Below are 23,792 nucleotides of genomic sequence, written 5' to 3' on the forward strand. Positions count from 1 at the left end.
CTCGCCTTCTGCCAATCACCACTTAGGCCACGGCCACCTACCCAGTCAGGGCTGAGGAGATCCAGCCGTCTTGCCGTCTCCTCCTTGCCTTTTCCTTCGTCCTCCTTGACATTGAGAATGTCCTCCTCGGTGGCTGACTGCTAGCAGAGACAGGACCCCAGAGTTGACGGTGGGGAGAGAGGAGAAAGAGAGCATCCCAAAATGAGAGAGGAACCCAGAAGGGAAACTCTCTTGCCTACATTGAGTCGCTAGCCAGGGAAGCCCTACAGCCCTGGCGCCATGGGGGGCTGGTCCATCAGGAGGAGTGGGGCAGCAAGCATGGTCTGCCCTTAGCAGCCCCCTGCCTGTTTGCCCCCTTGCTCTCAACCGTCCAGAAGGTGGCCTGGCCGGTCAGCCAGCCGGCTTCCTCCTCCTCCTCCTCCTCCTCCTCCTCCTCCCCAGCCTCAGGGTTCTCCAGCTCAGCAGGGCTTCCCTCCTGCTCTGTCTGCTACGTACCTCATTGAGGGAGTCCCAAAGGGAATCCAGGGAGGACAGGGAGGAAACACTAGAAAATGGTGACAGACTTGGAACCTGCAAGGAAAAGATGCAAAAAACGAGCAATTAAAAAACGCAACCAAACGTTAAAACTCAAGGCACCCATAACTGAAACAACAGTCTCATCCTACGATTGATATGCCCCCCTCGCCTTCTGCCAATCACCACTTAGGCCACGGCCACCTACCCAGTCAGGGCTGAGGAGATCCAGCCGTCTTGCGGTCTCCTCCTCGCCTTTTCCTTCATCGTCCTTTTCATGGAAAATGTCCTCCTCAATGGCTGACTGCTGGCAGAGACAGGACCCCAGAGTTGACGGTGGGGAGAAAGGAGAAAGAGAGCAGCACAAAATGAGACAGGCAGGAACCCAGAAGGCAAACTCTCCTGCCCACGTTGAGTCGCTAGCCAGGGAAGCCCTACAGCCCTGGCGCCATGGGGGGCTGGTCCATCAGGACGAGTGGGGCAGCAAGCACAGCACATTAACTCTCAAGGCACCCATAATTCAAACAACAGAACAGCGGCATAGCCAGCTGCTCGGGTGCCCGGTTCAACGCGGGGGTCCTGTGGGCTTTCTGGAGCCTATCCTCTGCCTCCCCCCCAGCTGTAGGGCGGCTGAGGGAGAGGCAGGGGGCAGACGCAAGCCCCACGCTTCTGTTTCAGGCAGCGCCCAGCCTGCAGGGGCCCAAGCCACCAAGTCACCCCCAGGAGAGATGCGTGGATCAGGCACTCTGCAGCCCCCCCCCCCCGGTAAGTGCCAGCCCCCGTGGTGTGGCGCCCAGTGCCAGCCGCGTTTTTTGACTCAACTACAAGGTTTGGTGAGCCCAATTTTTATTTTTATTTTAAACACGGCTTTATGTCCTTTTGCCACCCCCCTCAGTGATGACACCTGGGGCGGACCCCCACCCCCACCCCCCACCCTCCTTTCTCTGCAACTGCAACAGAATAAAAGGACTCAAAACTCCCTTAGCAGTTTCCTGCTGGTCCCCTCACCATTTCCCCAGACATCAGTCTTCAGACTTTGCTTTTTCGGTGTCTGATAAGAGTTTTTTTCTGATTCACTTGCAGAGAAACCACCAAAAGGCTGTTGGTCTCAACTGTAAAGTGAGGCTGGGATTCTGAGCCGATCTCACAGCCAGGTTCCGATCAGTCCATTTCCTCCAAGGGGGGGGGGACACCTGTTTCCCCTGAGGGCGACTGCTGAACACACCACCCAAGGGGAAAAGAAGGAGAAAAGCAGAGAAATCTTTTAATTCTGTAGCAAGAAAGAATGAGTGCCAGGAGTTTTCTTTTTCCCTGCACTCCTCCATTGCAACACCTTTTCATCATCATCATCATCATCATCATCATCATCATTAAACTCGATTTAATGAACACTCATATCAGAGTGCTCTGTAAATTGATAGCCATAGTCTTTGTCGTAGTACATTACCGTATTGGCCTGAATATAAGCCTCACTTTCCTCCCAAATTCTGACCGCGAAAGGTTAAAGTGCGGCTTCAATTCACGACCTTACGAAAGCTGGCTTTTACAATATCGCCGCCGGAGCAGACTTGCGGTCAAATGGAACAGGAGTGAGTGCCTGCGGAATTTTAAGGGAGCGGCTTATATTATATTATATTATATTATATTATATTATATTATATTATATTATATTAGGTATCATTGCAATCAAGGTGATGAGATAATAATAATAATAATAATAATAATAATAATGGCCACTCTGGGTGGCTCCCAACAGAATATTAAAAGCACTATAAAAATCACAGCCTCAACATGCATTGAAAGCATTTTTGGAGCTCTAAATTGCAGGTAAAACAACTGGCGGGTGGCCAGCGCCATTTTGGCCTCTGTTGTCCAGGGCGCAGGAGCCGCGGGACGTGGGGAAAAGGGGGGAGCCGTTCTCGGTGCCTCCAAGGGAAGGAGGAAAAGGACGAGGTCTCTTCGCCACTTCCTGGGTTATGGGGGTTTATGAGTATAATAATTGGAAAAATTAATATTTTCCCAATATTTTTCCAATGTGCAACGGTGGCAGCGAGGATTCTGTTAGCGCAAAACTGGAACACCTCTAATATACCCACGGTTAGAGAATGGCGGATGAAACTATTTGAGTATATTGAATTAGCGAGACTGACACAGAGGATTAGGCATCAAAAAAACGTAAAGCTAAAAAATGATTGGGATAAATTTTTAAATTATATTGAAGATAATTTGGGAATTAGAAAAATAACAGTGGACGGAATGTAAAACCTGTAATGTATAGAGTCATTATAATACAACTGCAGAATGGTTATAAGTTTATTCAACCTAAACCGAGATGGAAGGAAGCCAATGTGTAATGTCTGTACGTTTGTCTTTTTCTATATATATTTTTTTATTTTTTTTCTTTCTTTATCTCTCTTTTACTTATTTACTCTTATCTTTCAAATGTTTGTATGTTCTGGTTGAGGTAGTGATTTTAGATTTTATTGCATTAGCCGTGTGGCCATAGCATGATATACATTGAAATAACAACATAAAATGGGGGTGGGGAGGTAAAGGTAGATATCGTCCTGGGCGAATACTTAAAGGGGGAAAAAAGGGATGACAATAGCGACAGGGGATTTAAAACATCGAGCGACAGATAGTACAGAAACAAAAAGACAAAAAACAAACAAACTGCTGAGGCTGGAGGAGGACCGTTAATGTAATTCGTAAGAGCTAATAAAGAATTAAAAATAAAATAAAATATGAGTATAATAATTGATGATTATCAGTTTATTAGCAGGCCAGGAGGAAGGTTGCGCAGGGCAGCCTGGGAAGGGCGAGGGAAAGGCTGTGAGGAAAAGCCTTCTCTCTTTCTCCATCGCTCTGCCCCTCCATGAAGTTTAAATGGAAGAATAAGAGAAAAATAAAATGATAAGAAACAGGATCCTTGTTTGTGAGAAGAAGGGGCAGCAAAGCATGCTGGGAAGAAGGATGTGAGGGAAATAAACCTAATAAAGATTAATTTACCAATGAAGCTAATAAGTGAAACCTAACAAAAGACACCTTCAGATTTATTTATTCAGTTATACGTTGGAAAATGGGTAAATTTCAAGTATAGGAAACAGGATCCTTGTTTGTGAGAAGAAGGGGCAGCAAAGCATGCTGGGAAGAAGGACGTGAGGGAAATGAAACCTAATAGAGGTTAATTTATTCAAGTGAAACCTAACAAAAGACACCTTGAGATTGATTGATTTATTTGGTTAAAATTTCAAATTTCAGCTGGCCAGAGTCCCCCAAGGGCCAGAGGGGCTGGCAGGGGCAGGGCCCCCAGGTGAGCCCGGGAGAGAGAGGGGCCCCTTGGGGGATTGGCACTCTGCACGCCCTCAGAGGCCGGAGAGGCTGGCAGGGGCAGGGCCCCCAGGTGAGCCAGGGAGAGAGAGGGGCCCCTGGGGGGATTGGCACTCTGCACGCCCTCAGAGGCCGGAGAGGCTGGCAGGGGCAGGGCCCCCAGGTGAGCCAGGGAGAGAGAGGGGCCCCTGGGGGGATTGGCACTCTGCACGCCCTCAGAGGCCGGAGAGGCTGGCAGGGGCAGGGCCCCCAGGTGAGCCCGGGAGAGAGAGGGGCCCCTTGGGGGATTTGCACTCTGCACGCCCTCAGAGGCCGGAGAGGCTGGCAGGGGCAGGGCCCCCAGATGAGCCCAGGAGAGAGAGGGGCCCCTGGGGGGATTTGCACTCTGCACGCCCTCAGAGGCCGGAGGGGCTGGCAGGGGCAGGGCCCCCAGGAGAGAGAGGGGCCCCGGGGGGATTGGCACTCTGCACGCCCTCAGAGGCCGGGGAGGCTGGCAGGGGCAGGGCCCCCAGGAGAGAGAGGGGCCCCCGGGGGGATTGGCACTCTGCACGCCCTCAGAGGCCGGAGAGGCTGGCAGGGGCAGGGGCCCCAGGTGGGCCCGGGAGAGAGAGGGGCCCCTGGGGGGATTGGCACTCTGCACGCCCTCAGAGGCCGGAGAGGCTGGCAGGGCCCCCAGGTGGGCCCGGGAGAGAGAGGGGCCCTGGGGGGATTGGCACTCTGCACGCCCTCAGAGGCCGGAGAGGCTGGCAGGGCCCCCAGGTGAGCCCGGGAGAGAGAGGGGCCCCTTGGGGGATTTGCACTCTGCACGCCCTCAGAGGCCGGAGAGGCTGGCAGGGGCAGGGCCCCCAGGTGGGCCCAGGAGAGAGAGGGGCCCCTGGGGGGATTTGCACTCTGCACGCCCTCAGAGGCCGGAGAGGCTGGCAGGGGCAGGGCCCCCAGATGAGCCCAGGAGAGAGAGGGGCCCCTGGGGGGATTTGCACTCTGCACGCCCTCAGAGGCCGGAGGGGCTGGCAGGGGCAGGGCCCCCAGGAGAGAGAGGGGCCCCGGGGGGATTGGCACTCTGCACGCCCTCAGAGGCCGGGGAGGCTGGCAGGGGCAGGGCCCCCAGGAGAGAGAGGGGCCCCCGGGGGGATTGGCACTCTGCACGCCCTCAGAGGCCGGAGAGGCTGGCAGGGGCAGGGGCCCCAGGTGGGCCCGGGAGAGAGAGGGGCCCCTGGGGGGATTGGCACTCTGCACGCCCTCAGAGGCCGGAGAGGCTGGCAGGGCCCCCAGGTGGGCCCGGGAGAGAGAGGGGCCCTGGGGGGATTGGCACTCTGCGCGCCCTCAGAGGCCGGAGAGGCTGGCAGGGGCAGGGCCCCCAGGTGGGCCCGGGAGAGAGAGGGGCCCCTGGGGGGATTTGCACTCTGCACGCCCTCAGAGGCCGGAGGGGCTGGCAGGGGCAGGGCCCCCAGGTGGGCCCGGGAGAGAGAGGGGCCCCTGGGGGGATTTGCACTCTGCACGCCCTCAGAGGCCGGAGGGGCTGGCAGGGGCAGGGCCCCCAGGAGAGAGAGGGGCCCCGGGGGGATTGGCACTCTGCACGCCCTCAGAGGCCGGGGAGGCTGGCAGGGGCAGGGCCCCCAGGAGAGAGAGGGGCCCCGGAGGGATTGGCACTCTGCACGCCCTCAGAGGCCGGGGAGGCTGGCAGGGGCAGGGCCCCCAGGAGAGAGAGGGGCCCCGGGGGGATTGGCACTCTGCACGCCCTCAGAGGCCGGGGAGGCTGGCAGGGGCAGGGCCCCCAGGAGAGAGAGGGGCCCCCGGGGGGATTGGCACTCTGCACGCCCTCAGAGGCCGGAGAGGCTGGCAGGGGCAGGGGCCCCAGGTGGGCCCGGGAGAGAGAGGGGCCCCTGGGGGGATTGGCACTCTGCACGCCCTCAGAGGCCGGAGAGGCTGGCAGGGCCCCCAGGTGAGCCCGGGAGAGAGAGGGGCCCCTGGGGGGATTGGCACTCTGCACGCCCTCAGAGGCCGGAGAGGCTGGCAGGGGCAGGGCCCCCAGGTGGGCCCGGGAGAGAGAGGGGCCCCTGGGGGGATTTGCACTCTGCACGCCCTCAGAGGCCGGAGGGGCTGGCAGGGGCAGGGCCCCCAGGTGGGCCCGGGAGAGAGAGGGGCCCCTGGGGGGATTTGCACTCTGCACGCCCTCAGAGGCCGGAGGGGCTGGCAGGGGCAGGGCCCCCAGGTGGGCCCGGGAGAGAGAGGGGCCCCTGGGGGGATCTGCACTCTGCACGCCCTCAGAGGCCGGAGAGGCTGGCAGGGGCAGGGCCCCCAGGAGAGAGAGGGGCCCCGGGGGGATTGGCACTCTGCACGCCCTCAGAGGCCGGGGAGGCTGGCAGGGGCAGGGCCCCCAGGAGAGAGAGGGGCCCCTGGGGGATTGGCACTCTGCACGCCCTCAGAGGCCGGGGAGGCTGGCAGGGGCAGGGCCCCCAGGAGAGAGAGGGGCCCCGGAGGGATTGGCACTCTGCACGCCCTCAGAGGCCGGGGAGGCTGGCAGGGGCAGGGCCCCCAGCAGAGAGAGGGGCCCCGGGGGGATTGGCACTCTGCACGCCCTCAGAGGCCGGGGAGGCTGGCAGGGGCAGGGCCCCCAGGAGAGAGAGGGGCCCCCGGGGGGATTGGCACTCTGCACGCCCTCAGAGGCCGGGGAGGCTGGCAGGGGCAGGGCCCCCAGGAGAGAGAGGGGCCCCGGGGGGATTGGCACTCTGCACGCCCTCAGAGGCCGGGGAGGCTGGCAGGGGCAGGGCCCCCAGGAGAGAGAGGGGCCCCGGAGGGATTGGCACTGCACGCCCTCAGAGGCCGGGGAGGCTGGCAGGGGCAGGGCCCCCAGGAGAGAGAGGGGCCCCGGGGGGATTGGCACTCTGCACGCCCTCAGAGGCCGGGGAGGCTGGCAGGGGCAGGGCCCCCAGGAGAGAGAGGGGCCCCCGGGGGGATTGGCACTCTGCACGCCCTCAGAGGCCGGAGAGGCTGGCAGGGGCAGGGGCCCCAGGTGGGCCCGGGAGAGAGAGGGGCCCCTGGGGGGGATTGGCACTCTGCACGCCCTCAGAGGCCGGAGAGGCTGGCAGGGCCCCCAGGTGGGCCCGGGAGAGAGAGGGGCCCTGGGGGGATTGGCACTCTGCGCGCCCTCAGAGGCCGGAGGGGCTGGCAGGGGCAGGGCCCCAGGTGGGCCCGGGAGAGAGAGGGGCACCTGGGGGATCTGCACTCTGCACGCCCTCAGAGGCCGGAGGGGCTGGCAGGGGCAGGGCCCCCAGGTGGGCCCGGGAGAGAGAGGGGCCCCTGGGGGGATTTGCACTCTGCACGCCCTCAGAGGCCGGAGGGGCTGGCAGGGGCAGGGCCCCCAGGTGGGTCCGGGAGAGAGAGGGGCCCCGGGGGGGCTTTGCACTCTGCACGCCCTCAGAGGCTTCGTAGTCTAAGCTCAGGGGGCTCTCTGAGCCAGCATCTTTCTGGGGGGTGAGGGGTTTCTTCCCATTGGTCAACATCCTTCTTAAATAGTGGTGCCCGGAATTGGACACAGTATTCCAGGTGGGGACTGACCAAGGCAGAATAGAGCTGAGTCTTGTAAGCCACTGGTATTAGTAGCAATAAAAGTAATAATAATCACAACAAGATTAGACTTCGTTAACAAATATTTATGCTGCTTAACTGTGTGTGCATTGCAATCCCTTATTCATTGTTGTGCGTAGTAATTTTAAGTGCATTCTTAATATTACGATCAATGTGGAATACTTTTAAAATGCATAATTTCTTTAAATATAAACACAGGAATAAATGAAGCTCTAAATTCATCGGATGATGACCTGTGCCACAAACTGGGAACCAGGCAGAGGGGCTTCTCGGTGGTGGCGCCTGCCCTGTGGAACGCCCTCCCCACCTCCCTTCACAATGACTCGCCCAGATTGGCGTAGGCGGCCTGCCACTCCCGTGAGCCCCGGAGTTCCCTCTCCCCTCTAACCCTATCCCTAACCCTGGCCAGTGCAATAAAATTCATTGGATCCCAGTCACGGGTTGGCTAAGGTCAGCTGCTACTCTTTGGAACAGGGAGCAGAGCTTACACAAGACAGAAATTAAACCAACAGACTACGGAAGATGTCTTAAATGAATTTCTCAGTTTATTGATATACAAAGCTTAGGAGAACGAAATGGTGTGAAGTGAGCTTATGAATGATAGCGCATAAACGCGGGAAATGGAGCATAGAAAATTGAATACATAGAACTGGCATAACCAAACAGTATTGGGGAATATTAGAATTGATATGGTTAATAGGTAGTCAGGACAAAGGAAACAGACTCAAAAACCTAACTCCTCTCTCCCTCCAGCCTATCTTGTTGTGAGATAAATATAAGTTCCCAAAACACAAAATTTTAAAAAGATAATAGTATACAAACTAAGGGCAGTAGACCAGGACTCACTGTAGTCCTTGGCAAAGCAAGGTAGCAAAACATTTCCTCCCATCTTACTGTTCATGTGAACAGGACTTCCTAAAACCAGGGCTAAGAAGGAACACAATTTCTTTCAGAGGTGGAGAATAAGCAACATGGATGAGCAGGTGTGTTTCCTTTATGCACTTCTGGACATAGGGAACATGGACTATTTTAAGAATCATATGTCCCCTTAATTCCTTGTTGTCAGGTGCTCCTTTGTGTTCAGATCAGGCCTCAGCACAATAATGTAGCACTTGGGAAGGAAGATGCAGCCCAGAAGCCCAGCACTGGAGGCCAACATAGAGAAGATCTGCACGGCCACCATGTACTTGCCCTTGGTGCTCAGGTAGGTGGGCACAAAAGACACCCAAACACTGCAGAAGACCAGCATGCTGAAGGTGATCAGCTTGGCTTCGTTGAAGGAGCCGGGCAACTTCCTGGCTAGGAAAGCCACCGTGAAGCAGGTGGCAGCCAAGAAGCCCAGGTAGACGAGGGCAACGTAGAACATGGCCACAGAGCCTTCGTTGCATTGCAGGAGGATCTCTTCCACCTGGGAGCGCATGTCGGGCTCTGGGAATGGGGGAGAAGAGCCCAGCCAGATGGTGCAGATGAGAACTTGCCCCGCAGAACAGGAGATGACAATGGAGTTGGCCAGACTCTTGCCCAGCCATCTCCTCACCCTGTTCCCGGGCTTTGTGGCCAGGAAGGCCAGCACCACCGTGATGGTCTTTGCCAAGACAGAAGAAACAGCAACTGAGAAGATGATGCTGAAGGCCGTTTGTCGGAGAAGGCAGGTCTCTTTCCTTGGGCGCCCGATGAAGAGGAAGGAGGACAGAAAGGAAAGCAGGAGGGAGACGAGGAGGGTGTAGGAGAGGTTCCGGTTGTTGGCTTTGACAATGGGAGTTTCCTTGTATTTAATGAAGATTCCCAACACAATGCCTGCTGTTAAGGTCAAGAAGAGGGCAGTGGAAGCGAAAACAATTCCCAAATATTCTTCATAAGTCAGGAAAATGGTAATCTTGGGGACACATTGATCTCTGTCCTTGTTTGAATGGTGATCTTCTGAGCATTTGGTGCAATGTTCTGCATCTGGGGAAGAGAAAAAGAGTGGCTGCAGCATCACTTACATCCCTAATGATCTGTGCTGTATTAACATTGTGATCTAGGATCAACTGAGAGGCAGTGACCACTCCACTTCTGTTAACTGCATTGTTTGGATCCTGCCTAATCCTCTTTGTCTGAACCTTTAAAATGCAGACATTGCTTCCATTCAATGTTCATAGCAGTGAGATCAAAACGGTCCATAGATTATATTGTAATAATTTTCACATGAAGTATTTATTTTTATTGTGCTTTTGCTGTTAGTAATTTGCTGCTTTTCATCGTCTAGCCATTATTTTTGATAAGTGTCAACATTATTTCCTTTTTGTGTGGCTTGGTCTAAAAAATCAAAAAGGAATGCTTTGCGGGCTTTCCTCTCACAGCTGCCCAGTTTGCACCCCAGATATTTCTTCCTTATGGCCATTCCTATCAACTCACTTCCTGGATGTAATAAAGGTGATTAATACTAAGGAAGTCAAGGAAGGATTCCCATTCCCCTATGTCTGCAGAATTGTCACAAAAAGTGTGTGAGACTGAATTTCTGTCCTGTGTTTACTCTCTCCAGGAATTTCTCCCCCCTTGGAGTCACCCACCTTCCTGGGCGGAGAAGGTCCCTTCCGCACACCGAGCACAAGCATAGCAGCAAATGGGCTTTCCTTCTAGGACCACCTTGGCATATCCAGGACGACATCTTTCTGTACACCTGGAACGGGGTACAGTCTAACCAGGAAGACAAGAAGGTGCAACAAAGAGGAACAGTTAGGAGTATTTGTGTGTATGTAATTCACTCAATGCGATCTCTATAGCATGGTGGTGATCCCTGACAACTGGTCTCGCCAGCTCAGGATGATGGGAGCTGTAGTCCAAAGACAGCTGGGGACCCAAGTTTGGGGAACCCTGATCTACCCCAAGATTTGCAGTTGTGGCCCCCAATGAATCATCCAGGAAATCATCCCAGCTCTACATCAATCACATAGAGGTTGGGGAGGGGTCTGTCTGGAAGGGAATCCTGAGAGATCCCAGTTGCCCTTTCCAGCAGCCAAGATCCCCAGTTGCCTGCCATCTCCCCATTCCCTTAATGCGGTCAGTTCTCTTTAGCTGCAGAACATGATCTCTGGAATGCAGCCTTGACCCCTCATCAGGGTCCTTTCAACCCCCCGCTGACCATTGGGGTGACCAGAATATCTTGTGCTTTAAATTGAGTTCAGTACAGCTGAGGTTTGAGCCACAGAACTCTGTTTCCTCTTCTCCATTTACCTGTTTCCCTTCTTAAAAGAACTTCAAAGCAAATGACAATGGGTCTGACATGTGATTCCCCCAAATTTCAGGATTCGAATAATCTCTCACACGGTTCATTCTCGTGTTTGTGTGTGTCAGAGAGAGAGAGAGAAAGCGCTTCGCTGTTCAATGCCCAACTGAAAGGAGAGTTGGGCTTTTGGGGTTTTTTTTTGCCAAATTGCCTTAATTCATTTTCCAAATTTCACCACATCAACCACAAATTAAGACAAATTTAATACAAGTGAGCTTACTCACAAATTTAAAAAAATATACAATAAATCAGTAATTATCATATGTAAAATAAATTACTTTTCATCCTTCTGCATGTATGAAAGGTCCATATCCTTTATTTGAGCATCCCAAATTCCCCTCCTATCTCAGCTGCTGTAGAAAGAAGGCGTGCTGGTTCCAGCTGTTCCTGGACAGTCACCCTGACATGCTCATTCTGCAGTGGTTGTTCAAGGAAGAGCACAGTCAGGATCTCCTAGCCCCCCTCCCCCAATTTTCCCCCCTACCTTCTTGAATTTCTTGTTCCACTCAATGGCTTCTGGGTTAATGGTGAACTTTATGCCAGCAGATGCTCCTCTCCTTATATTCCCAATTTTCACAAGGGCACGAGACTTATTGGGAGACATCACCCAGTTCATAATATTGAAGTCCGTTGGAAGCTCCCAGTTCTCATCCAAGCACAGTCTGCCCCTGGAAGTATTCAGACACCGGATTTCTCTCAAGAAAGGGTGAAGCTGGAATGGCAGGGGAAAGCGCCAGCATTAAGAAACTGGGAAGCTACAACAGGCAATGAATCAAGCCAAAATGGGGAAAACACCAGGGCCAGGTGGGCTATCAGCAAAGTACTATAAGAAATTACAAGATTATTTGGCACAACCACTAAAAGATTTAAGATACTTACATTACGCTGATTCTGAAAAAAGATCCAGATCTATTATCAGTCAAAAATGATAGGCTGATTTCTCTATTAAATAATGACTATAAACTGTTTGCAGACCTATTGGCAAACGACATGAAAGTGCTATTAATGGATTTAATTCATCAGGACCAGGCTGGTTTTTTGCCAGGCCGCCAGATGAAGGACAATATAAGGAATATAATTGATATAATAGAATATCTGGAGGTTAGAAATGATAAGCAAGCAGTGTTGATTTTTATAGACGCAGAGAAGGCCTTTGACCATTTTTTCATGGACTTCTACGAAGAGTACTATAGAGATGATGAAATTCAGAGAGTCATGACAGTGGTACCTGTTATGGATTTCAGAACTCACAGAGTTAAAGAGTTCTGAGTGACGTCTCTTTCCTGAGGCGTGGTCAAAGACACTTACGGGAGTGGTTTGACTCTGAGTGTTTCAGTCTGTCGCTATGCGAGAGGAAGAATGGGCGAGCTTTCGCAAGGTCTGATTTATGCTGTTATTCTACATGATTAAAGGCTAAGAAGATAAGGAATACCTTGTGTTTGTTCTGAATTATTACCCACTGGCTGCAGTTGCTTCTCGCCGCTGTGTTCACTCTGCTACCGGCCAAAGAGGCATAAGGACTTTTGGATCAGCACGGACAGTTTGCAAGCTGCGCAATGGAAGAGTGCCGGACTCCATGTTTGGCCTTATTGGCACTCTCGGCCCTTTTGGCCTCTTGGCCGCCATAGGTTATGGGCAGTTTGCCAACGCTTTGAAGCTGTTGCAGGAACGTCCCACGTGTGGGGGAAGCCAGCAAGCTGGCTGTGAGGTTGCTGGAGCCAGCTGGAGCTTTGCCTTTCTTTGAGGCTGGAAGGAGCTCGCTGGGGAGAAGCCGATCTGCCGGGAGCCGGAGGAAGCTGCTGCCAGTCGTGAGTACGCTTACCCTGGGGAGGAGATGGCTCAGTCCCAGGAACATGGCTTTGAGCTTAAGCTGCCATGTGCGAAGTTGACCAGCCAAACGTGGCTGGAGTGGAGTTATTTAGAAGTTGTCCTTAGTCGGAGCCAAGCTCTGGGAAATGGTGAAGCCGATGTCTAAGTCAGCTGGGGCGGTTGCAGAGCAACGTGAAGCTGAGATGCGTGTTCTGGCGTTTTTGGCTGAGAATGTAAGTGCTGATTTGAGGCCTGTTGTTCTGGATGCACAGAAACCAGAGGCCGCTTGGCTAGCTCTCCAGGAAGCGTGTGAAGCTGGGGGCGGAAGCAGGGGCCGGGAGATGGCTGCATCAGAACAGGGAAGGCAAGATGGCGCTGACCACCTTCGTGAAAGCCGGTGCACAGCTGGGAAAAGCTGGGAGGCCCCTGAGGGGGACGAAGGGGCTGTAGCCACCATTGCTGGTGATGCAACGTGTCTGCGTGAGGAGCTTGGAAAGGGGCAAGCTGCTGGGGGCCCTTTACCCATCACAGGGGGTGCAGGAAAGCGTCCTGGGAGCCCTGTGAGAAGTGGGGGGGGCGGTGAGCAGTAAAAGCTCAGGAAAGCCTCTTTTTCCAAAGGCTGCCAAGAGTTGTTTACGTCGTAAGTCGAAGCCTGGGAAGCAGGACAGAGCTGAAGGCTTCAAGGCCAGCCACCTGCTGCAGAGGGAGATAACGGCTGCAGAGCTGTCTGGGAACTCTGAGATAAGTCCAGTCTTGAGGGCAACGGAAGGAGTTGCGGTTACGGAAGCTGCCAAGGACAGGGGCAGCGGGACGTTTGTTGCCATGGCAACGCTACAGGACAACTCCAGCAAGGACAGAGTGTTGCGATGGGTAGTGGATTCAGGAGCGAGTCATCACCTAATTGGAACGCCACCTGCTGGGAGGCTGCGGAATTGCAGGGCTGTTTCAGCTAGAACGACTGTTACGTTTGCTGATGGGACACAAAAGCCAGTTTCTAATGTTGCTGATGTTTATGTTTCCTTTTTGTAGGCGGAGCTGGAGTGTTACGTTGTGCCAGGGATGCATTGTTGCCTGTTATCTGTACCTGCTCTTGTAAAGCAAGGGTACAAAATTTGCTTTGAAAATGATGCCTGTTCCGTTTTCAGAGGGGGGAAACAACTTGTCAACGTGGCATGCAGAAACAATCTCTTTGTTCTGGAAACACCTCTGGAGGGTGGGGGGAATGCTGGAAAAGCACAGGCGCCGTGTGCTAGTGTTCCCAGCCATGATTCATGTGTTCATGTATGGCACAAGAGAATGTCTCATGCTTGTTTGGAAGATGTTCAGAGGTTGCCTAGCTGCACCAAGGGTTGCAAGATCACGCCGTGTGAGGGATCCCTAGAGTGCAGGGCATGCAGAAAGGTACAAAGGTGCAGTTTTCCCGGGGTAAGGAGGGTAACCACAAAACCTTTTGAGCTGGTTCACACAGACCTTGCAGGACCCATGAAGTGTGAGAGTCTGGGAGGGGCCAGGTTTTTGCTGACGATGACAGATGATTTTTCTCAGAATTTATGGTGTTTCTCTCTCAAAAAGCAGGGGGAGGCGGCGCAACTTATCCAGGATTGGGTTGCGGAGGTGGAACTAAGGTTCTCCACCAAAGTGCAAGGGTTCAGGAGCGACCGTGGGTCACAGTTCACTGGGTCTGCTCTGAAGGAGTTTTTCAAGCAGAAGGGAATTCGTCACCAGGTGACGGATGCAAAGTCTCCTCAAGAGAGAGGCGTGGCAGAGCACAGGAGTGAAACACTGGCTGAAGCTGTCAGGGTTTTACTGTGTGACTCTGGGCTGCCTCAGAGCTTTTGGAGTGAAGCTTGGAAGTTTGCCAGCTTTGTTTTTAACAGGTCCTACAATCACGCTGTAGGTGACACACCGTTTTTTCTGTTGCACAAGCGAAAGCCACAGGTGCATTTCTTCCGTTCGTTTGGTTCCAGGGCGTCAGTGCCAATACCAACAGCTCAACGGAAGGAGGGTGGTCCAAGGTACCAGGAAATGATCTTCTGTGTGTATGATCCTGCAACAAATGGGTGGAAGTTTGCATACCCAGAGGGTGATCAGACCAAGCTGCTGGTCAGCAAGCGTGCTGAGTTCTTTGAGCAGGGTGGTTGGTCACGGCCTAGGGGTGGTCCTGATGTTCTCTCAGAATGTTTGTCCGATTCTGAGGGGGAGGAAAGGGAGGAAAGGGACGAAGGAGAGGCAGAGGCGGAGCCTGTTGCTGAAGACCAGGTTGCTGATGAGGGTCAAGCACAGGGGTGGGTTTCTCCACAGGTTAAGAGGGAACCCAAGAGCGAGCCTTCATCTCCTGTTAGCCAAGTGCAGAAGGCCCGAAGACGCAGCAAATCAGAGGGGGAGTCTTCTGTGGTAGGAGACACACTTGCTGATCCCAGTGGGTCAGGAGGAGCGCCCGAGGTTGTTCTCAGGCGGTCAACTCGCACCACAAAGGGGATTCCACCTGAGAGGTTTCAGGTCACCAATGCGTGGGTTGGTTTCGCACAGTGTGATTCTGGGAGTGTGGAAGGGATTCAACAATTGCCTGGGGGTAGATGCCAGTGGGAGGCAAAAGGCAATGAGAGGTGAGTTGAACTCAAAGAGGTCTGTAAATAGGTGTCCTCAGTTTCCCTCAGGATGCAAGACGAGAGGGGGTGTTATGGGTTTCAGAACTCACAGAGTTAAAGAGTTCTGAGTGACGTCTCTTTCCTGAGGCGTGGTCAAAGACACTTAGGGGGGGGTTGACTCTGAGTGTTTCAGTCTGTCGCTATGCGAGAGGAAGAATGGGCGAGCTTTCGCAAGGTCTGATTTATGCTGTTATTCTACATGATTAAAGGCTAAGAAGATAAGGAATGCCTTGTGTTTGTTCTGAATTATTACCCACTGGCTGCAGTTGCTTCTCGCCGCTGTGTTCACTCTGCTACCGGCCAAAGAGGCATAAGGACTTTTGGATCAGCACGGACAGTTTGCAAGCTGCGCAACGGAAGAGTGCCGGACTCCATGTTTGGCCTTATTGGCACTCTCGGCCCTTTTGGCCTCTTGGCTACCATGGTACCTCAGGTTAAGAACTAAAATTGTTCCGGAGGTCCATTCTTAACCTGACACTGTTCTTAACCTGAGGTACCACTTTAGCTAATAGGGCCTTACGATGCCGCTGCACGATTTCTGTTCTCATCCTGAAGCAAAGTTCTTAACCCCAGGTACTATTTCTGGGTTGCCAGAGTCTGTAACCTGAAGCGTCTGTAACCTGAGGTACCACTGTACTTAGAGGAATTGACTCAATTTATTCTGACTAACAGGCTATGATGATAGTAAACAACGTAATAACAGAAAAATTCAAAATAATAAAAGGGACAAGACAGGGATATCCTCAGTCACCATTATTATTTTAGTTTTAGAGACCCTGGCCAGAAGTAGAAGATCAGATGAAGAAATAAAAGGGAAAATATAGGTTAAAGGTAAAGGTAAAGGGACCCCTGACCATTAGGTCCAGTCGCGGCCAACTCTGGGGTTGCGGCGCTCATCTCACTTTATTGGCCAAGGGAGCCAGCATACAGCTTCCGGGTCATGTGGCCAGCATGACTAAGCCACTTCTGGCGAACCAGAGCAGCACATGGAAGCGCCGTTTACCTTCCCGCTGGAGCGGTACCTATTTATCTACTTGCACTTTGACGTGCTTTTGAACTGCTAGGTTGGCAGAAGCAGGGACCGAGCAATGGGAGCTCACCCCGTCGTGGGGATTTGAACCGCCAACCTTTGGTCGGCAAGTCCTAGGCTGTGTGGTTTAACCCACAGCCCACCCACGTCCCAACAGTAGGTTACAAAGCATATAAACTCAAGGCCTTTGCAGATGACCATGTGGTAAGTGTAGAAGACCCCATGGCTAGCCAAACAAGGGTCTTGAACAGATTCTCAAGTTTGGAGAAGTAGTAGGTTTTAAACTAAATAAAGGTAGAACGAAAGTATTGGTGGAAAATGTGACAGAACTGATGATTGAGAAGAAAGTTTAATATTTAGGAGTATGGATAACAGTTACAAACATAAATATTTTTAAGAATAACTATACAGGAGCTTGGAAAGAAATGAAAAAAAAAACTTAAATAAAATATATATATATAAAAAATAGAGATATCTGGAGGGTGGCAGCACGACAACAGGACTTATCTGTGGTGGCTCCTCGCTTGGGGGATGTTCTCCCAGAGAGGCTCCCTGGACACCTTTGTGACAAATCTTTAGGTGCCAGGCGAGAAAGTTATTCTGTAACCAGGATTTGGGTGGATTAAACCATCTCTGGGCATTTTAATGTGCTTTTGGTTTGCTTGTTTTCTTTCTTTCGTTTGCTTTTTCTATTCTCATTTTGTATTTTTATTCTGCAAACCACCCTGTGATTTTCAGATGAAAGTTGATATATAAACAGAATAATACTAATATTATCACTACAGACCCTCCAAAGGTCCAAATGGCACCCAGTTGAGAGGTGCTGGAGCTGAGTTCCAGCGGGTTCCCCCTGAAGAAAGGCCTGGGTATAAATAGCAAAATGATCGTTATGGGATGGGACATCCCTATTTTCATCGGAGACATGTTGGAAGGTAAGCTACTATTAGTAATAGTAACTATGATATTTTACAGGTTTATCCCCAGTCAAGATCAGCATCTGTGTGGACTGCAGTTTGCAAAAGGGGGAAGGAAATACCTGCCACGGCTGTAGCCTTTGGGGTCCCCACTGCTCTCCTTCCTCCACCATCAGCCTCCTCTGGGATCTCGATGAAAGCGAAGCATGCAAGGCCTGAGCCACAGCCTGAACATTGATGTAAGTGCCATAGCTGTCATCAGACAGGACTATCTCATGCTCCCCTTGGGGCAATGGCTGCAGTTTCTCCTCCTCTCTGCATCTTATCCTGCCTTTCACGGACAACAGATGCTTTGAATATGAACACGGAAATGCTTGATCAAAATAATCCCCAAAATTGGTCTGCAATTTATATTTGCCACCTTTGCTGCTCCTTATTCCAGTCTCAATTGCAAAGAACAGAGAACCATGGAGGTGCTGGAATAGATTTGGAGGGAGGGAAAAGCCAATTCTGATTTCTAGCAAAGCTGTTGTGATCCAGACTTTCGCCCCTATTTCCTTCTCATAAATATTGTTTATTGCCATGAGTATTATGATAACATGTGCATTGGTTATATAGGAAACAAATACCCCAACTTGTCTCCATAGGAAAAAAGGTTCCCCAGGCCTGATAAATTGATTTATATCATTTTCTGGTACTCTTTTTGATAAAGCAATGCAGATCCCTTTGCTGAGCATCAGAGGTTTCACAGCGCTCACAAATCTTTCTCCACTGTCATTGTCTGGAGTGAAGAGGCCAATCCACGTCCATCCAAAATACAGGAGCAATTCAACAATCCCCTGGTACTGACTTTCCTCTTTGGGACTCATCCGGTAGACAAAAGGGAACAGGGTTTTACCTTCGAGAACCTGGGCAGTGAAGCCATGACTGATCTAGCAAGGAAAGCAAAAGATCAGCAATTTATTTTACTTTCAGCATAACAGATATTTAATTATCTGAAATAATTAATGAAATGAAAGAATTAATGAAAGAATGCTCCAACTACCGCACAATTTCACTCATTTCACACGCTAGCAAGGTTATGCTTAAAATCCTACAAGGAAGGCTCAAGCAGTATGTGGACCGAGAACTCCCAGAAGTGCAAGCTGGATTTAGAAGAGGCAGAGGAACCAGAGACCAAATTGCAAACATGCGCTGGATTATGGAGAAAGCCAGAGAGTTCCAGAAAGACATCTACTTCTGCTTCATTGACTATGCAAAAGCCTTTGACTGTGTTGACCACAGCAAACTATGGCAAGTTCTTAAAGAAATGGGAGTGCCTGATCACCTCATCTGTCTCCTGCGAAATCTCTATGTGGGACAAGAAGCTACAGTTAGAACTGGATATGGAACAACTGATTGGTTCCAAATTGGGAAAGGAGTACGGCAAGGCTGTATATTGTCTCCCTGCTTATTTAACTTATATGCAGAATTCATCATGCGAAAGGCTGGGCTGGATGAATCCCAAGCCGGAATTAAGATTGCCGGAAGAAATATCAACAACCTCAGATATGCAGATGACACAACCTTGATGGCAGAAAGTGAAGAGGAATTAAAGAACCTTTTAATGAGGGTGAAAGAGGAGAGCGCAAAATATGGTCTGAAGCTCAACATCAAAAAAACGAAGATCATGGCCACTGGGCCCATCACCTCCTGGCAAATAGATGGGGAAGAAATGGAGGCAGTGAGAGATTTTACTTTCTTGGGCTCCATGATCAGTGCAGATGGTGACAGCAGTCACGAAATTAAAAGACGCCTGCTCCTTGGGAGAAAGGCGATGGCAAACCTAGACAACATCTTAAAAAGCAGAGACATCACCTTGCCAACAAAGGTCCGTATAGTAAAAGCCATGGTTTTCCCAGTAGTGATGTATGGAAGTGAGAGCTGGACCATAAAGAAGGCTGATCGCCGAAGAATTGATGCTTTTGAATTATGGTGCTGGAGGAGACTCTTGAGAGTCCCATGGACTGCAAGAAGATCAAACCTCTCCATTCTGAAGGAAATCAGCCCTGAGTGCTCACTGGAAGGACAGATCGTGAAGCTGAGGCTCCAATACTTTGGCCACCTCATGAGAAGAGAGGACTCCCTGGAAAAGACCCTGATGTTGGGAAAGATGGAGGGCACAAGGAGAAGGGGACGACAGAGAATGAGATGGTTGGATGGTGTTCTTGAAGCTACTAGCATGAGTTTGATCAAACTGCGGGAGGCAGTGGAGGACAGAAGTGCCTGGCGTGCTCTGGTCCATGGGGTCACGAAGAGTCGGACACGACTAAACGACTAAACAACAACAACAATTATCTGAAATGACTGACATCTAAATCTCTGCTGGCTGACGCTGATGGGAGTTTTAGTCGGAAACGTCTGGAGGTGTCAAGTTGGTGAAGGCTCAGTTTTGAAAAAGGGATGTAGGATCCATAGCTCAGGATTTTCCCATTTTTTTAAATATCCCTACTTGACCCCTCCAAAGAGAAAATAGAATCTTATGCAGTTGAAATTCTCTGTGCTTCCATGCTCTCCCACTACTTACCTGTGGGATTTTGTAGATGCCTGACAAGGCTGAAATCACTTTTGAGATGACAGTATTGCCTCTTTCAAGAACAGCCAGCAGGTGATTCTGTTCTCCACAGTGATAATTGGGAATATTGCATCCACTGCCTGCAAGCAGCTCTAGCATGGCGTCTGAAGTCATCTTTGCATCTAAATAGTTCTCATAGATGTTGTAGCCCAGGGTGATGTTGGGTAAGATCCTGCGATCCTGGTTGATCTCTTGGATGGTGAACAGGAAAGACAACATGTACCAGAAGAACCTAGTTAACTCCCTGCAATAAATGAATCCTTTAAAAAAGAGTGAAACTGATATTCATATTAATGGGAGGAAGGAAACATTATATGATCCACAGATATTAGTATATTTTTATTTATTTATTTATTTATTCATTCATTCATTTCTCCACAAAAATGTGGAGACCGCTGCTCCATGACAGGAGCTTTGATGCAAACAGCACACAGAGCTGTTTAACAGTGGAACAGACTCCCTCCGAAGGTGACCATGTGTCATGGATACTTCAGGTGAGATTCCTCCAAGTCCCTTCCATCTCTACAACTCTGTGATTCTTTTCTACTGTGGTTCTATTTGTAGGAAATGAAGGCGGCCCTCAAAATTTGAGATATACAGGGAATCTGCTCCATAGGCTGCTTTTGCTGCAGTGGTCTTTGGCGCCTTCCAAGGGGCAAGACTACAGGTAGATAAGAGACAATTTTATTGAAAGAGGGGAAGCACCAAATAACTCAGTCCCCTTTTAGTTACAAATGAGGCCTGGTGGCTTTCAGGTTTGAGTGTGTGGTAAAATTTATAATTTTGCCAATATTTTGGATCACTGACTCCACCAATGAGGATAGCCTCTGGTCTGTATTATTTTACATAATTATTTTATTTGAAGCATATCATTCCTGTTCTTCACCCATAAAAATCCAACCATTTTCAGGAGTTTCTTAAAACGCTTCTATTTTTTAAAAAAAAAAAAATGACAGAAAGGGGAAAGTGCTGGGATTGGAGGAGGAAACCTTTAATGTAGCTGAGACAGATTTCCCCATGTTGGGCTGTAGGTCTCCCGTTGCATTGTGTAAAGAGAACTGTGACAAGGTTGTTCACAAATGATCCCAATAGAATAAACATAAAATAATCTTAGCAGTTTGGAAATTGCTTGAGTTTCATGCCACCCTCTGGCATAGGAAGAAACGTCAAACACCTCAATGCTTTGAAATGTGGCCAGTTGTGTGTGGTCAAAAAAAGATTAATTACTTTTCACATTTTAGAGATCTAAGTCCACTTACAAGGAACTCCCCTAACATATTATTTATTTATCCTTTCAATTAAAGCACATCTTTCCTGCTCTTCAGCTACCAAAGGTCACCCAGAGGTTCTCAAAATTCCATGTGCAAAACTGTAACATTCCTTAATGACAGTTTATGAATTGTCCAAATGGAATAATATTGAATGAAACATTTTAGCCTTGGAAATTCACTGAGTTTCATGGCATCCTGCAGGTGGGGAAATTCAGTGCATCCTTTTGAACCCTGACCAGATTCACTGGCATCCTTGCATTCTACTAAAAGCAACACAGACACATAGGAACAGGATTGTTTTACTTAGGAAGACAGAGGGAAGAAGGAAATAAGAGTGGTTTTTTACTGGACCCCCCAGTTCCCATCACCCCCAGCCAGCAAGAGCAATGATCAGGGCAGGGTAGTCCTGCAACATCAGCCCTTGGCTCCCCAGCCCTGAGATAGGGGCTCTTTCCTATTTCAGCCATTACAAGGACTGGAGGACCGTGAAACCCATGCGCATATGATTTTACATACACTTCATTCCTGGCGAAGGGTGTCTGAGTAAAGCTGTATGGAGTTCTCTCAAGAAGGCGTATTGGAGAGATGATCCCACTGATGAGAAAGTGTCCCGGCCGGTAGTAATTGCGAGCATCCGTTTCATCCCTGACCAGATTCAAGGGGCATTTCGCCTTGTGGTTCCCGCAGACTCCAAAGGGCATCATGAGCAGCAGAAGCAGGGATCTCATTCTGGCTCTGCCTCCTCCTTCTCCTCTTACCTGCCAAGGAGGCATAGCAGAAGCACCCAAAGACTCTTGCAAGGCCAGACTGCCTGGGCTTTCCCAATCTGGGTGGTTTTCAACTCCACCTTTGGAGCTAGGAAGCGCAAGGCAGGCACACCCCTCTTTCGCCAGCTCTGCATCTTGACTCCGTCTGTCTCCAACACAGGAAAAATTCTCTGCACCAACTTTTTCAATTAATATTGCCATGCTGTTGTTGCTTTCCGAGGCTCATGCAATCTCCAGAAAAATCTCCTGAGCTTTCAGAAGATGAGATGACTATAATTTCGACTATTCTAAGTGGAATAAGTTTCAGCACCATAACTTTCTGGAGTCTTGACTGGCTCAAGCGGCAGGTGCAGAGCTGGAGAAAAACATGTTGGGCAGAAGTCAAGGGGTGTGCTTGGAAGTTGGAAGTTTGGCCTGAACTTTGCTCACAAGCACCAAAGAAGGAGCTGGATCCAACCATGGACTCTCCTTCCTTGGAGGTTTTGAAGCAGAGGTTGGATGGCCATCTGTTGGGATTCTTCAGCTGAGATTCCTGCATTGCAGAGGGTTGGACTAGAGGACCTTGGGGTCCCTTTCCAAGTCTCCCATTCTATGATTCATTGGAGGTTTTTAAGAAGAGGTGGGAGAGTCAGGGATGGACAACAGCCAGATGAAGGAGTCCCAGCATTGTATCCCAGGCATCCTAATCCCTTTTAAAATGTGGGGTTTTTTTGGGAGGGCAGAGGCTGTTATTGGGTGGTTGTTTTTATTTTGATTATATATATTGTTGTTTTATATTTTGATTTTGTTCTGTGAACCGCCTTGAGACCTCCAGGTATAGGGCGATATATAGGTTCAGTACATCAATAAATAAAGGAATAAATATGAATAAATAAAAATCAATCAATGGAGAATACTGAGAAATGCCATCCTCAGGACTGTCAACGGGATACATGGTGGTGGGATCTTGTTTCTTGGCGGCTGCTAGAGACAGAGACTAGTGGAGCCTGCGATGGGGAGGGATTTCTCAAGCCCACCCTCTGGCCGCTTTGGGTGGGTCTGGGCTGCTTGATTCCTGCCGCTCTCTTCTGGTTCTCCCCCTGAAGGGAAGTAGCGCCTTGGTGGCTTCGAAGCAACTTTAAGTGAATTTCCATCCCATCTTTGAAAGGCTTCTCCAACAGAGGGAAGCTCTCTGGATTTGTTGGAGGGGAGAAAGGTTGCTCTGAACTTTTGACTCTCCCTTCCCCTTTGACATGTTCTGCGGAAGGGCAGCTTCTGTTGAATAAGACCGGGCCCAAGACAGAACCCTGTGGCACCCCACTAGTCACTCTTCTCCAGGATGAAGAGGAACCATTGATGAGCACCCTTTGGGTTCGGTCAGTCAGCCAGTTACAAATCCACTGAGTGGTAGCAGAGTCAAGACCACATTTTACCAGCTTCTTTACAAGAATATCATGGGGCACCTTGTCAAATGCCTTGCTGAAATCAAGGTAGGCTACATCCACTGCGTTGCCTTCATCTACCAGGCTTGTAATTCTGTCAAAAAACGAGATCAGGTTAGTCTGACATGACTTCAACATCTTTATCAACGACTTGGATGATGGACTCAAGGGCATCCTGATCAAATTTGCAGATGACACCAAACTGGGAGGGGTGGCTAACACCCCAGAGGACAGGATCACACTTCAAAACGACCTTGACAGATTAGAGAACTGGGCAAAAATAAACAAGATGAATTTTAAGAGGGAGAAATGTAAAGTATTGCACTTGGGGAAAAAAAATGAGAGGCACAAATACAAGATGGGTGACACCTGGCTTGAGAGCACAAACTTGACATGTGCCAACAGTGTGACGCGGCAGCTAAAAAAGCCAATGCAATTCTGGGCTGCATCAATAGGAGTATAGCATCTAGATCAAGGGAAGTAATAGTGCCACTGTATTCTGCTCTGGTCAGACCTCACCTGGAGTACTGTGTCCAGTTCTGGGCACCACAGTTCAAGAAGGACACTGACAAACTGGAACGTGTCCAGAGGAGGGCAACCAAAATGGTCAAAGGCCTGG

The 23,792-nt window shown here is 50.5% G+C and overlaps 2 protein-coding genes across 3 annotated transcripts in view; both read right to left on the reverse strand.

Moving 5' to 3' along the window:
- LOC309523001 (uncharacterized protein) overlaps positions 1–2,131 on the reverse strand; it is a 51,247-nt gene extending 49,116 nt beyond the window's left edge. Inside the window, exon 1 of the mRNA XM_082206783.1 lies at positions 1,847–2,131. The gene's annotated coding sequence lies outside the window, so the exon portion shown is untranslated. The remainder of the gene's footprint in view (positions 1–1,846) is intronic.
- Positions 8–19,996, reverse strand: LOC309523062 (vomeronasal type-2 receptor 26-like). Of its 2 annotated transcripts, XM_082206865.1 has the most exons (5): positions 19,667–19,996; positions 17,223–18,032; positions 11,184–11,411; positions 9,984–10,110; positions 7,959–9,378 (listed from the first exon to the last, which is right to left on the reverse strand). In XM_082206865.1, exons 1-5 carry the CDS (start codon positions 19,931–19,933, stop codon positions 8,480–8,482), a joined length of 2,331 nt encoding a protein of 776 aa, XP_082062991.1. In that variant the 5' UTR covers positions 19,934–19,996; the 3' UTR covers positions 7,959–8,479. The 2 variants fall into 2 exon arrangements, 1 of the variants encoding a protein (XP_082062991.1); XR_014215213.1 differs by lacking the exons at positions 7,959–9,378; positions 11,184–11,411; positions 17,223–18,032; positions 19,667–19,996 and adding exons at positions 8–570; positions 722–820; positions 1,522–1,728 and having other exon boundaries at positions 9,984–11,030.
- Positions 19,997–23,792: the final 3,796 nt, after the last annotated feature.

The sequence above is a fragment of the Podarcis vaucheri genome (assembly GCF_965113315.1).
Source record: "Podarcis vaucheri genome assembly, chromosome: 18".
Lineage (NCBI taxonomy): Eukaryota > Metazoa > Chordata > Lepidosauria > Squamata > Lacertidae > Podarcis > Podarcis vaucheri.

Excerpts from the sequence above, each read along its gene's own strand:
- LOC309523062 (XM_082206865.1), bottom strand. The coding sequence starts at position 19,933 with ATGTTGTCTTTCCTGTTCACCATCCAAGAGATCAACCAGGATCGCAGG. Across the intron at positions 10,111-11,183 it reads GGAACAAGAAATTCAAGAAG|ACTGTACCCCGTTCCAGGTG; the intron begins GTAGGGGGGAAA and ends CTTCCTGGTTAG. Across the intron at positions 9,379-9,983 it reads GACCTTCTCCGCCCAGGAAG|ATGCAGAACATTGCACCAAA; the intron begins GTGGGTGACTCC and ends TCTCTTCCCCAG.